The 13,618-nt window shown below is 38.5% G+C and overlaps 1 protein-coding gene across 1 annotated transcript in view; it reads right to left on the reverse strand.

Moving 5' to 3' along the window:
* Positions 1 to 13,618, reverse strand: part of LAMA2 (laminin subunit alpha 2) — a 290,911-nt gene that overhangs the window by 24,191 nt on the left and 253,102 nt on the right. The window contains exons 50-55 of the mRNA XM_075707711.1: positions 12,344 to 12,506; positions 9,284 to 9,428; positions 6,872 to 7,010; positions 5,167 to 5,178; positions 2,521 to 2,641; positions 5 to 223 (exon numbers count right to left, since the gene is read on the reverse strand). Of these exons, the coding sequence (XP_075563826.1) occupies positions 5 to 223; positions 2,521 to 2,641; positions 5,167 to 5,178; positions 6,872 to 7,010; positions 9,284 to 9,428; positions 12,344 to 12,506 (799 nt within the window). The remainder of the gene's footprint in view (positions 1 to 4; positions 224 to 2,520; positions 2,642 to 5,166; positions 5,179 to 6,871; positions 7,011 to 9,283; positions 9,429 to 12,343; positions 12,507 to 13,618) is intronic.

Genomic DNA, 13,618 nt, shown 5'->3' on the forward strand with positions numbered 1-13,618 from the left:
GTACCTGTCCCGTCTGTCTGCGCTTTCTCCTCAGAGGGGCAGCTTTCCTCCCAGTGTACCTGCGCTTTCTCCTGGGGGGGACAACTGTGCCACTTGTGCCAAACAAGATGATTCCAGACTCATTCTTGGTGCTGAAGGAGAGGTTGATTTCTGTGCCCATATCAAAGGAGACAGGCTGCAGTTCCACAAAACCTGGCTTAGGGAAGCTAACTGTATAAATATTCTGTAGGAAGACGACGACAGGAAAGTGATTAGTAGGATTACAAGCCAGAGTACGAACAAGCAGAAAGATTTCTTAACTGAAATAATAAACTATGTAAATATAACTAGTGTGAAGAGATGGAAAGTAATAATAAACACTAAGCAATTTACTTCTCAAAGTGTTGTGTGAACACTAATTTACATGTTTACATCTGGCATCATTAGAGGATTTCTCGAATCCTGTCTTACAGGAAGGCGAAGTTCCAGTCTTATTTCAGTATATCCTCTCAGATTAAAAATAACTGCTCACAGGTGTTTTTTTATATGAATATTTTCCATGGAGTTAATACAGTGGGATTTTGCTTTTAAATCAATACAATAGATAGCAACAGCCAATATGAACATGAACTAGATTCTATTATTTATCAAATGTGCCCAGAAAATTCTTTCCATTTAGCAGTCGTCGTTGCTTCATTATTGCTTCACTAAGCACCACTGCTTTCTTGATGACTTAGGCTCATAAATGAGGCACTCGTTGCGCATGGCCCAACTCTTTGGATGTTGGTAGCCATTAACACAATTCAAAGAATAGAATATGTCATCAAATAATAAATCAGTGCATACTCCTGAAGATTTTCTGTAATCACTGCCAATTCTTGTACTCTTCCAGCCGGGGAAGACCAGTCCACAGAGACAGTGACTTTTTCTAAAATAACTCACCATTATCTCAGTACAGTAGACCTGTTTTCAGGTATAGAGATAATAGATTATGCTAGATAAAATAATTGTTGATGATGTTCACCTTTCTCTGAAATCTGAGGGCATTTAAATAATTGAGCGTATATCCAGTCTTTATCTTTTGCTTTCACTTCACTTCTTTTTAATTATCCTACATAATCCTGTTTTGTACAATTAGGATATTTTATTTAATTCCCCAACAAAATGGTTAACCCAATTAGATGTCAAATTCTGAAACCTCAAGAGTTACAAAATAATGTGAAAAACAAAGTTCTAAGATTCATAGCAACAGAAGATGATCAATGCAACTATCCTTCTTTCCTATTCAGAAAAGAATCTACAATAAATGCAAACAAATATGAACTTCTGCAGAAAATTTTTGCTGAACCTAAATTTGTAAGATTTAAAAGCATTTGAGCAATCTGGTTGTTTACAGTTTAGCTTTGTCACAAACCTGAAAACTTAAAGTGGCCACCTCATGACAGATCCATCTAGTCTAATATCCTGTCTGACAGTCCTATTGTTGGGTGCTTTTTGCTCTGATGAGGGCCAGGAATAGAAGTGATAAACACAGCAAAAGAGGGTACTCATCTTTATTTTGTCCTGGCCAGGTTCCAGTCACTGTTCAAAGGAAATTTTCAGTGTTTTGGAGAAAAATGTTTGGAGAGCATCTGTTTAACAACAACTCATTTGGATTTGCTGTAGTGGTATCTGATATGGAACTCTAGATCATACATCTGCTGCAAAACTACTTAAATAGCATACATTTCCAGGGAAGAAATACAAACTGTTTATTGGGAGACAAATGTCACTGGAAATATTTTTTTATATATGAAGACTCTTCTTTTCCATAGAAAATCACTTTGTTCTCTCTCAAACTTAGGATCAGACTCCTTGAATTTTATATGCATTGAAAGCCTATTAATTAGAAGCAGCAACAATTGAAAAGAAATAGACTTGTGTTGTATTTGAAGTTAAAATAATGACACCAATTTTGCACATTCTTTGTGACCAGTAAGAAATGTGCCTTCCAGCTCAGTGGTAGCTCATAGCAGTAAGTGCTCTACAGTTCCTATCTTGAAGGTGAATTTGTTTCAGTTACCCCCAAATATACTGTGATTTTCAAAGTACCTCAGGTTTTCTGTAGTGAATGATTTTATAATAACAATTTTTTTAAAAAAATCATTTAAATCCTTGGATTTTATGTGCATCAAAATAAGTTTTTTGCAATAACGTCAGTGCCTAATTCTGTCCTCATTAATGCCAATAGTTCCCATTCTAGTCAGCTGAAACAAAGCTAGACCATTGCTAAGCATTTCAGAAAATCCTACTCTTTAGGGATAGGGATATCACAACTGTCCAGGGACACTGTCCAAAAAGTTAGCATCTGGAAAACTGATCTGCTTGCTGATCAGACTCATTCATCTTTCTTTCTCTTAAATATAACCCTTCTGATTTTTCAGGTTAGATCCCTATGTGTGTCTGAATATGCCTTACACAATTAATATGTTATGCTGTAAAATCAGAAACCAGAAAACGTTTATACCCATTAAAACCAAAATACATGGAAGTCAGACTAACCTCTAGTGTGCATCCTTTGGTTAGACCAACAAAATCAGGACTGCTCAATATATTATACGGTGTCCTTGAAATTTCAATCTCTTTGAGGCAACCTGTATATTTCTTTAAGTTCACTTCAGGCCTAAAAAAACAAAAAAAAAAATTAGAAGTACAATGTATATTAAAAATTAGAGTTTAGGGAGAACACAGTCAGCCAGACACACACATATGCACTTTCAGACGCACAGATGCTTGAATTTTTTTATTTTTTGAAATACACACATACACTCAAATGAATACATCTTGCCTTCTACGACCTATCAGCACATATTGCACTCTGCCTTCCATCACTCAAAGGCATAACGGTAGATTTGTCTCATCTTCAATTGACAACAGTCATCTTTTCCATTTTTTTCTTTTCTTTTCTTTAATTTTTTTTTTTTTTTTTTTTTTTTTTTGGTAAAGGAGTGCTGTCACCTTTGGTGTTTAAATGCAGCAAGCTATGAAATAAGTAAGTAGTTGTTCCATAGGCAAAGCAGAAAGATACAAGCTAGGAAATCATAACAATACAGAGAAACCTTAACTGGAAGACAGATGTTTCATTCATGTTTTTGCATGCTAGATCCTAATGAAAGAGGAACTTTAGCAGCATACAAACATTTTGGATGAAGTCTTTGCCAAAGACCAAAAAAAATTTTCATTTGAATTTTTTTTTATGAATTTTTTTAAAAAATTGTTTTTAGGAATTCTTTATGTTCAGGTGGACTGACATTTGTTTTCTATGTATCTTATATTCCTGGTATCTTTCCTATGAAAACTACTGCATATTTTCTTCTGACACAGCTATATATTAGACTTTCTCAGGTAGTTAAAGAAAACAAAACACTTGGGTTTGCAAACAGAATCTGACTATCCATCCGAGACAGGAAAATGTAATAGAATTGCAAAGTTCCATGGTTTGGCTCATCAGCTGGTTGCCAGAAGAAATGAGAAAACCCCTGAACATAACACCAAAGCTAGCATGCTTAAATGCAAAAGTGTGATTTCCCAGGCCTGGGAACACCAGAGAGAGACCAGAACTGCTGGCAACATCTGAACCAGGCTTGCAAGAAGAAAAGCCTTATAAAGTCCGTTCAGAAAAAAAGTTGCCATTCATACCATGGAGAGTAAATCCAAAAAGAAAAGAAGTACTAGTTAATTCACTCACAATACTACCCATGAGTGCTTAGTAGAATATGTGAGTAATATGAACAGCTGAAAGAAAGAAAAATGAATTTGGAAAATAAATAAGGAGTTATTTGTGGGGAGAAAGAAAAACACCCAAACACTTCAGCTCCCTGGAAGGAAAGAAAAGATTTTAAAGAATATTAATCACAAAATAAAACCATTTTGCGCAGATACTGTTCAGCTGCATGTTTTGGTACTGAAAGCCATTCTTTGCATTATAGCCGTCCTAGCAAGCGCGGTGTATTCTCTGGCAAATTAGCATCCCCTGCATAAGTTAAAGTAAGCATCTGGTTTCCTAAAGTAATCCATATTCTGCTTTATTTACAGTGATGTAGTTATGGTCACCTTTCAGTTTTCATTTTTATTTCCTAGCTCTTCCTCAGTTCCTTTATAGACTCATCTTCCCAGCAGCAGAACAGTTTTGCCACGCCGTTGTCGGCAGTGCCCATCGTCTCCTGCCTTTGCCATCCAGAAACCATCCAGGTTCCTACCCCGTTCCTGCCCTGTCCCGTTACGGACTGCCCTCACGCTGTCCCGCTACAAGCAGTTGCTGTTATAATTCCCAACCCGTGTGAACTCTACATCCTTGCAATCATTGAACACTTGCTTGATGTTTTCTTAAGACTTCCTTTCTCCCTTGTTCCCTTCCAAAACGTACAAAACAAGGACCAAGTTCATTCAGATCTTGCGTAAATTCTTGGCTTTTTTTTTTTTTTTTTTCTTTTTTTTTTTCCCAAACTAGGATTGGTTTCAAGGGAACACAAGCAAAGTTTTCTGGAGCTTGGGAGGAAATAATGTTTCTCAGGATCAGGGTGGGAAGGGGAAGTTGCATTTTGCTAATTCAAGCCAGGAATTAAGCTGCAAAACAGTGAAGTTCAGTTCATATCTAAGCATATCAAAGCAAAAGTAACGGACACAAAGAGCTGCAAACTGCAGACAGCGTCAGAAATAGGTGACCTCCCCTGTTTCCCCCTCATCCTCCTGTTCTTAAACTCAGAAGTGGCAAATTTCACAAAAATCTGCACCTTGCTTTCCTACCCTCCTCTGTATCTACTCCACTGCCTCGGAGTGCAGCGCTCCTCGCCTGGCCCGGGACCGCGTTGTTCTTACAGCCTGGAGGTCAGAACCAAACTCGGCAATACAGCTTGCCGTAGCTTTGCTTCCGAGGCATTCCAGTGTCATAAACAAACACAGCTGAAGTAAGCAGCTGTGTGAAGAAAAGTTGTTTGTGTAGGTGTTTGCACAGCATGTAAGATGACAGTGTTAAGCACTTGGGAGCAGCTTTGCTTGTTGCAGCAGGAGCAACTCGCTGAATTAACAGCCTTAGCGTAACAGCTGGTATAAATACTGCCCACACGCTGCTTCTGCGTTGCCGCCTGTGCTTTCAAGCTGCACTTACTAGACACATGCAAGTCATGCAAATAATCTGATTATTTTTACCTTGCTTTCATACTATGGTGAGAGAGAAAGACAAAAAAACAAAAACAAAAATTACATTAATTGTAGCAAATGATACTTACTAGCAAGATACAAAATATTTCACAGTGAAGCAGATATACATCATTTACAAACAACACATTATGGATGGTGAGATTCTATACACACTATCAAGCTATAATAATTAACAGGGCTCTTCTACAAATAGCTACCTTAAAATGTAATGTATGAGAGAGCTTTTATAATCTGGTGCTATACTTGGTCATGAGTAAAAGCAAACCATGTAAAAGAATTTGGCAGATCTGATGCAACCGCATAATTACAAAGTCACAGGTACCTCAGCATCCATTGTTCGCAGTAGTTCAGCTTTGCCCTAATCCCCCTTTCACTATTTTTGATTCTAATTTACCATAACATTCATCTTGCCCAAGTGACTGATGAATCATAGCTGTAGGCAAAATGGTTATCACGGGTCCAAGTAGCTGTGGTACACTGATTTTCTAAGCAACCACAAAGGATTTGCTGGAAGACAATTGCTCTAGGCATTTTGTTATGCACTAGTGTGATTTCACAATTACATCATATAGTCTTATATTCATGAGTAAAATAGGTCTTAGATCTTTTTATTGTTGGGTGATTTGACATCAGAGGTCAGTTATTAACCTAATAAATTAACAAATATGTCCTTTCTTTTAGTTGCAGAACAGCCTGTGGACTAATCCCAACAGTTCCTTGTGCACAAGACCACTTCAAGGCTGTCATTATGCCATGTAGCTAAAGCTGACATAGATTAATGGGCTTGTTTCTGTGTTGCTCATCTGTTCATTGTAGCACAGAACGCCCTTGTTCTTATCATTGCAAAACTGCTGAATATTCATTTAAACCACAAGTAAGTTTTCTGGTCTACTTAAAACCATGTAATACAGTCACTAGATTCAAATATCTGTTATCCCATTTATTTAGTTTATTAAAGCTTAACTTAAAATTTATCAAGAATAATATGCGATATTTAAAAAATGAATAATGGGAATTTTATTTGAGTGAGAAATTCAGGATCAGGCTTCTGAAGGGAAAAGGTTGCCATATTTCATTCTACTTACACTAAATATATCAAGGGTATTGTATCACATACTTTAATTCCTGAATACAGGAGGAATTTAATCTAAGGAGTCCAGGAATTTGTGCCTACAAATAATACTAAATGATATCTAAACACAAAATTTTTACATGTATTGAAAGTATACTGACCCTGATTATGCAGACACGCATACCCATTTAACAGTAATCCTGTGAGGAGTAGTCTGTAGTTCAATTTTCCTACTCATGCACAAGGTAAACAATTGTGCTTAATTTTGTGGAGGTATGGAGCCATTTCTGCAAGTTTGTAATCACAGATTCTATTCATCAAACAAAAAATATACTTAAAAAGATGAAGTGAGCTACATCATAGTTCTGCACAACTTCAGAAAGCTGTACTGCATTGTTACCATGATTTCCATTGTATTTGTGTAATGTGAGCTGTGTGAAATACATTGAAATACACAACATATGAAAATAAAGCGTTGGTCTGCTGTGGCAATGTCAGGTACGTTGGGAGCTCACCATTCACTTACTGCAAGTGAACTTGAGAAACAGATACAGAGAGTAAGATTACACTGCATTTACATTCCCTTACTAAAGGTGAAGAAATTAGTTTGAGCCACGTTACCTTAGATTTCTCAGGGTTGGCAATCCCCCAAAATATATTTTCTCATGCCCTTTTAAGTTGAGCCCAAAGTGGCTGCCTGTAGAAGTTGTTGCTATGGTGTCTTCTTCGTTGGTGTCTATGTCTACAATTGATATGTTGGCTAGAAGAGATTTGAGATTAGTTTCAAAATACCATCCACAAACAACAATGTCTTCACGTAAGAAACCAACAGAGAAATATTTGGAGAGTTAGCAGGTGAGGGGAGAGGCAAGGAGGGCTGTATTTTGCAATTAAGACACCGGTTTTCCAAATTGTCAGTTACGGGCAGAGGAAGAGACCCGCAGTTTCCTCTGTTTCCATAACAACCTGAAAAGCTATAGCAATTCTGTATGCTTTATTTTTATATATTTTGTAAACCTGTTTCAATTTGGTATGTTCTTTGTGTCAATGTAATTTGGAGCTCACACTTCAGGACAAATTCAAAACAGAAGAGATCATTTTACATCTAATTTGTTATTTCAGTCCAAAGGCTGTCACCTGAGCAGGATTTTTTTAGTGTAAAAGTTTGTTAAGCATTGTCATTATGTGCCTTAGAGATTGGTGATCAGTCACTCTAAACCATTTTCAGACCAAAAGCAGTCAGTTGCTGTCATGTATAATCTCAGTCTGGAGTCAGTGATGTGCTACATACAACCATCCCATTTAAATGCTTGTTCCGTGTATATTTTTAATGTATGCATTAATACAGAATATAAAGTTCAATGACAGAAACAAAACATGCTGAAAAATGCTGAGCAGCCTCCTCCAAGGAAGAAGGGGATATTCTACCACAGGGATGCAAAGAAAGGGTTCTTTCCTTAGTTCCTTCCTTTCTGCCTTTTTTTTTCTTTTTCTTCAGACAATTAAATGCAAGAGATTGCTTGTAATCTACACCCCACCTCCCACCGCCTGTCTACATACCTAAGGAATGAAATGAACCTTTATTTTAATTAAAAAAGTGACCAGCCTGATTTCTGGTTAAAGATGGAATAGAGTGAGTTTGGAGATGAAAGACCTGTCAACCTCTTAGGAGATTTCAAAGGGAGGACTGGCTAGAAGGGGTAACGTATGCTCTGTGAGGAGGAGGGAGCAACAGGAGGATAGGAGGAAGAGTGTTCTCTGATAGAAGCTCTCCCCACAGGTGAGTCTGTTGTAGCAGCAGCTGACTAAATAAATGCCTTAAAAGAGAGGAGGAACATGCAAAACCTGAAACCAAACTACTATTTTCAGGAGGGAAAGAGAATTGAATGGGGGATAAACTTTCCTGCCGTACCTTACTGTAAATAGACTAATTTTCCTTTCATTTCTATACCTGTATCCTCTTCATAAACACATGATATGTTTGAATGGTATGAATAAATTTCAATTATGTGACACTGTATCTTATCTTAATACCTCCTGAGTTAAGTATGAACTAAGATAACTGGCTAGCAACAAGGTATTCCTCCTCTAAAGGTGCAGCAAATCTACAAGTGAGAGCTCTGAGTTATTTTGCCCAGTGTCCTGGCTCCCAAGTCTACTTCAGCCAGACGAATGGGTCTGTGTTTGCGATGCAAAGGTCAGGCAGAGAGCTGGCACTGCAGTGGGCAGAGGAGCAAGAGTGTGTTCAGGAGCTCGTGGTGACCCTGAAGGTTCAGAATGCAGTAAGATTTCAGGATACAAAGGCATAGAGAATGTCACAGATGCCATAAATAAAGTGGATTTGGCTCAGGTAAGATTCTACCAGTCCTGTAACTAGATTAAAAACAAACAAACAAAAAGGGTTTGCCAGCACAATAGTCAGCATTCTTTGTGGTCTTATCAGATGCCACCACTTCACATGTTGCACCAGTAACAGGTTAAAGAATTAGTAGCACTTTTGAAGATGTTCCTAGTTGTTTCCATGCAGATTCAGATCACGACACTCTGCAGATAATTAGGGAATGTAACATAGTTGTTGTGTTTGTCTACTGAGACACTGTACTATCAGTACTGAAGTCATTGCTTTTTTAAGCGCTTTGGGATATGCTGAGCATGAGAGGACTGTATAGCATGAAAGCTATTGCTGTCCTAACAAAAAACACACAAGTTTGTTTTATGATTTTGAACAACATCTAGGAACTGATGAAAAAGCTTCTTCTTTCACCACTCAGAAGCATTTTAGAACGTAATTTATGCAACTGTAAAGCAGAATTATGCCTGAAAATTAAGCTATCTGCTCATAAAAGGCCTGTTTGACGGTGCAGTCCCTCACAAGCAACTCAACACACCTGTAATCTAAGCAAAAGAAGTTGCTAAATCACTAGAACTTTATAATTCTAGCAGTTTTGCACATCATCTTCCCCATGATTAGATGGTTAGCTGTATTGCACAGGTAACGGGGACAGTCATGGTGTTGACAGCACAGGAACTCACCTTGCTTTTGAATTCTTGACAGGGTGAAAGATTTCCATTTGCCATCATTATGATTTCGGTTGCTGGTAACAGAAGCTGTACCTGAACCCAGATCATAGCTGACTTTTATACGCCCACCACTGAGTTCTACACTCATGAAATCCTTCTGTTAATGAAAAGGGTTAGATACACAAATTATGATTCTTGTTCATTTTGGTAAGAGGCATATGACATTAAATAAACACTTGCTTTTCCTGGGTGACAATGGACAACTTTTTTCAAGCTTTTTAAAAAAATGACTTAGGCATTTACTGCCTAGTACTGTAATGTACAAAAGCCTGCTGCCAGCAAGTTCTTTTTTCCCCTTTTCTTCTCTTTGAATTGCTAACTTAGTTGGCATTTTTCTAACTTAGCTCGAGTTTTGATGTGATGTCTGTACTTTTATTTTCTTAGACTGAAGACAGAAATACGCATTATAATTACCTGAAACTAATACTCAGGTTTGGGTATATGTCTGTACTACAGTTACTGCATTTACTACATACCTTAGCTAGATTTAAACTTGCAAGGTAGAAAACAAGAATGGTAAACAGGCTTGTTTTACCAGGGTTTCCAGAGAGTGATCTGTACTGATGGAGCAACAGAGAGCTACGAACTGTTATTCTCATCAACCACTGACACCACTATCTAAGCAGTAATGAGATGGCTGACTGGATCAATGGTGTACGCTGCAGTATCTACAGAAAAAGAGCTGGCAGGATACAAAGAGCAAAACAAACAGCCAGGGAACTGGATAGCATGAAGGGCGTTAAGTAAGTAATGGTGGAACTCTGACCCAGGACATAAATGTACCAGAGAAATTATAAATTTAATTATCATTTCGCCTATGGACAGTTCCACCTGTGCTCAGATCTAGGGTGAATGAAAGTACTTTACTGTGCTGAATACTTATGCAAAACTGTGATAATAATGTTATGTATATGAACATAAATTTATGTTAAGAAGAAAACAGTAAAATTTAACAAACTCAGTATTCTAGATGCTTATGCATATCTGTCCATGCATCATTAGAAAGAGCATCCTCAAAGTTTTTATACAGTGGGACAATATCTTAACAGATAAATTGTATCAGGGATCAGTTGCCTTCCAGCTCCCAATGTTTTTCAGAAGTTCAAGTAAATAATTTTTTCTAGAAAACTACATAAATTAATAATAAATTATTCAAAATAATTATACTAAATCATCTAAAATAATCACATTAATTATACTTTCAATATTCAATTATAAAAATTAATTAGAAAACTATGTAAGTACTTCATTATCATAATAAAATGTTATCTTTTACTACAGTCAGTCAGGAGGAACACCCTCCTCCTTGATAGTTCCAGCAGTTCTGATAATTTTTCCCAAAATACAGGAATCTGAAATAAGACTGATTTACACAAACACAGTTTTTGTAAAACAGTGAGTGCTCAGTAATTCTTTAAGACGCCAGTGAGAACTGCCGTACATAATTTCTGGCCCAAGTGAAAAGGCTAAGGAAAGGACTCTGTTCCCAGTTAGGCATGCAAATCAATCTGGATCAGAGACGTCGAAGCTGAGTTATTCCTGATTCATGTGAGGATCTGCCCAGATGTCTTTATAAATAACTTCTCCCTGTTATCCACACACATTTGATAGTGTGTGTGAATATAAACCTTGAACAGCTATGTAACTAAATGTTTCTATTCTCTATTTTCAAAGAACCATAGAATCATTAGGTTGGAAAAGACCCTTAAGATCATCAAGTCCAACTGTTAACCTAGCACTGCCAAGTCCCACTAAATCATGTAGCTAACCACCACATCTGCACGTCTTTTAAATACCTCCAGGGATGGTCACTCAACCACTTCCCTGGGCAGCCTGTTCCAATGCTTGGCAACCCTTTCAGTGAAGAAATTTTTCCTAATATCCAATCTAAACCTCCCCTGATGCAACTTGAGGCCATTTCCTCTCGTCCTATCACTTGTTACCTGGGAAAAGAGACCAACACCCACCTCACTACAACCTCCTGACAGGTAGTTGTAGAGAGCGAAGGCCTCCCCTGAGCCATCTTTTCTCCAGGCTAAACAACCCCAGTTCCCTCAGCTGTTCCTCATAACACTTGCTCTCTTGACCCTTCACCAGCTTCATTGCTCTTCTTTGGACATGCTCCAGCACCTCCGTGTCCTTCTTGTATTGAGGGGCCCAAAGCTGAACACAGTATTTCACGTGCGGCCTCACCAGTGCCAAGTACAGGGGAACAATCACTTCCCTGCTCCTGCTGGCCACACTGTTTCTGATACAAGCCAGGATGCTGTTGGCCCAGATGGCCAACCTGGGCACACTGCTGCTTCGTATTCAGATGGCTATTGACCAACACCCCCAGGTCCTTTCCTCCGGGAAGCTTTTCAGACACTCTTCCCCATCCTGTAGTGTTGCATGGGGTTGTTGTGACCCAAGTGCAGGACCTGGCACTTGGCCTTGTTGAACCTCACACAACTGCCCTTGGCCCATCAATCCAGCCTGTCCAGATCCCTCTGTAGAACCTTCCTGCCCTCCAGCAGATCAACACTCCCACCCAACTTGGTGTCGTCATTTTAGCTGTAAAAAGCACCATTTGTAGACCTTGTAAAAACGTCATCACCATCACAACCTGTTTGTGGCACCATTCCATTCTCCTTTAATGCCACTCACATTAAATGCAAACTTTTCATATCAGTAGGACTTCTGTCTAAGACTTGTCTCTTCCCATGTTCTCCCTGCCCTCGCACTGATATTTTAAACTATGGTTGTACAACCACAACTGACAATGTTTGCACAGGTAAACATTTGGGATAAATGAAAATTAATTAATAATTTCATAAAAGTTGGAATTCCCCTCAGTCTAACGTAAGGCTCCCCAGTCAGTAAATGTTAGGTAGTCAACTTCCACACTGTAACATTGTCTTCACTTGGACAGCAGTGAAATACCATGACAGGCAACATCATATAATGAATTCAGCCACTGTAAAGATGGCATGAAACCTGTAAAGAGCATGGAGGTTAGCTCGTTTTTCTCACCAAGTCGTCAGTAGCAAGATACATCAGCAGGGCGTTCGAGGAGAAGGTCCTGAATTTGAACATGACTGTGGAAATATTGGGGTTCCAGCGGATTGGGCGGCTCACCATGGCATAGCTGTCACCATCGAACTGGACCGTCCCTTCGCCGTCTGCCATCTGTGGGCTGAAAAGGGGCAATTCCAACCAGTTTCCTTTACCATGTGAGGTTAAAAGAAAAATAAGCAGGGTCCTAAGAGAGTGAGGAGATGCCTCCTGGAAGCCTTCCTGAACTTGCTTTGATTTCATATCAAACCCCTGTTCTGACAAGTGAAGCTTTAAGGTCAGCTCACAGGCTGTCCAGCACAAAAGCACATCTGGGAGGAAGATGGAAGAAGAATATGTGGCATATATCTCATGGTCTGTAATGACTCATTTTGCAATCCTCAATGTAAAATAGCGTTATGAACTCTTTTATCTTACAGTAAGTCTTGGGTTTGTTATTGTTAGGGATTTTACAACTTCTGGAGGGTCCCAGACTGAAAACCCTGGAAACTGTGATTCTCTGTTTACCCACAAATTACAAACACCACAAGAGCAGAAGCATCGTCCCTCCACAGTTTTGGGCATTCCTGTCATTACAGAACAGAAAAGATCAGGCCTTGTGTTTGTTTGATATGATTTTTATGATAGACTCTTGTCTATTTCTGTCACACATATCAGATAGCTGCAAGCCTGCAATCTTTTGGTCTAATCACAAACTCAACTGAATTTGAACAAGGCACCTACATGTGAAATATTGGCCAGGAACATGTTTCACATTTATCTTGGCACACATACAAGGATCGTGAATGTAGTCCTTTCACCTTCCATAGCTACATTTAACATTTAAGATTTGTAATTAGATTTTTCAGGAGAACAGGGCTCTTTCTGGTACTGGAACAATGGGTTAAGGTAAAAGGGAGCTTTTAATACAGTTTTCTACAAATCTCAAATCTAGTATTCTTTTTGTTCTTAATTCCCTCTCACCCATCCCCACTCCAAGCAAGCAGATCTACAGTATCACTAATGAATGAGAAAGTTAAAAACAGGGGGAGATGCAGAGAAAGGTTTATACATTTCCATTATGACTTGCTTGGAACTGAAGTGCATATATCCATCATTATGTTCCTTAAATTTCCTGCATTTGTAGTCAAGGAAATCCTCTCATATTTCCAAAATTGTTTCTGTTCACAAGTGGAATTTCCATCATTTTCAAAGGGCTAAGCCTTAGCAGGTTGTCAAACTAGCAGCCTACTC

Source organism: Pelecanus crispus, chromosome 3, assembly GCF_030463565.1.
Source record: "Pelecanus crispus isolate bPelCri1 chromosome 3, bPelCri1.pri, whole genome shotgun sequence".
Classification (NCBI taxonomy): domain Eukaryota; kingdom Metazoa; phylum Chordata; class Aves; order Pelecaniformes; family Pelecanidae; genus Pelecanus; species Pelecanus crispus.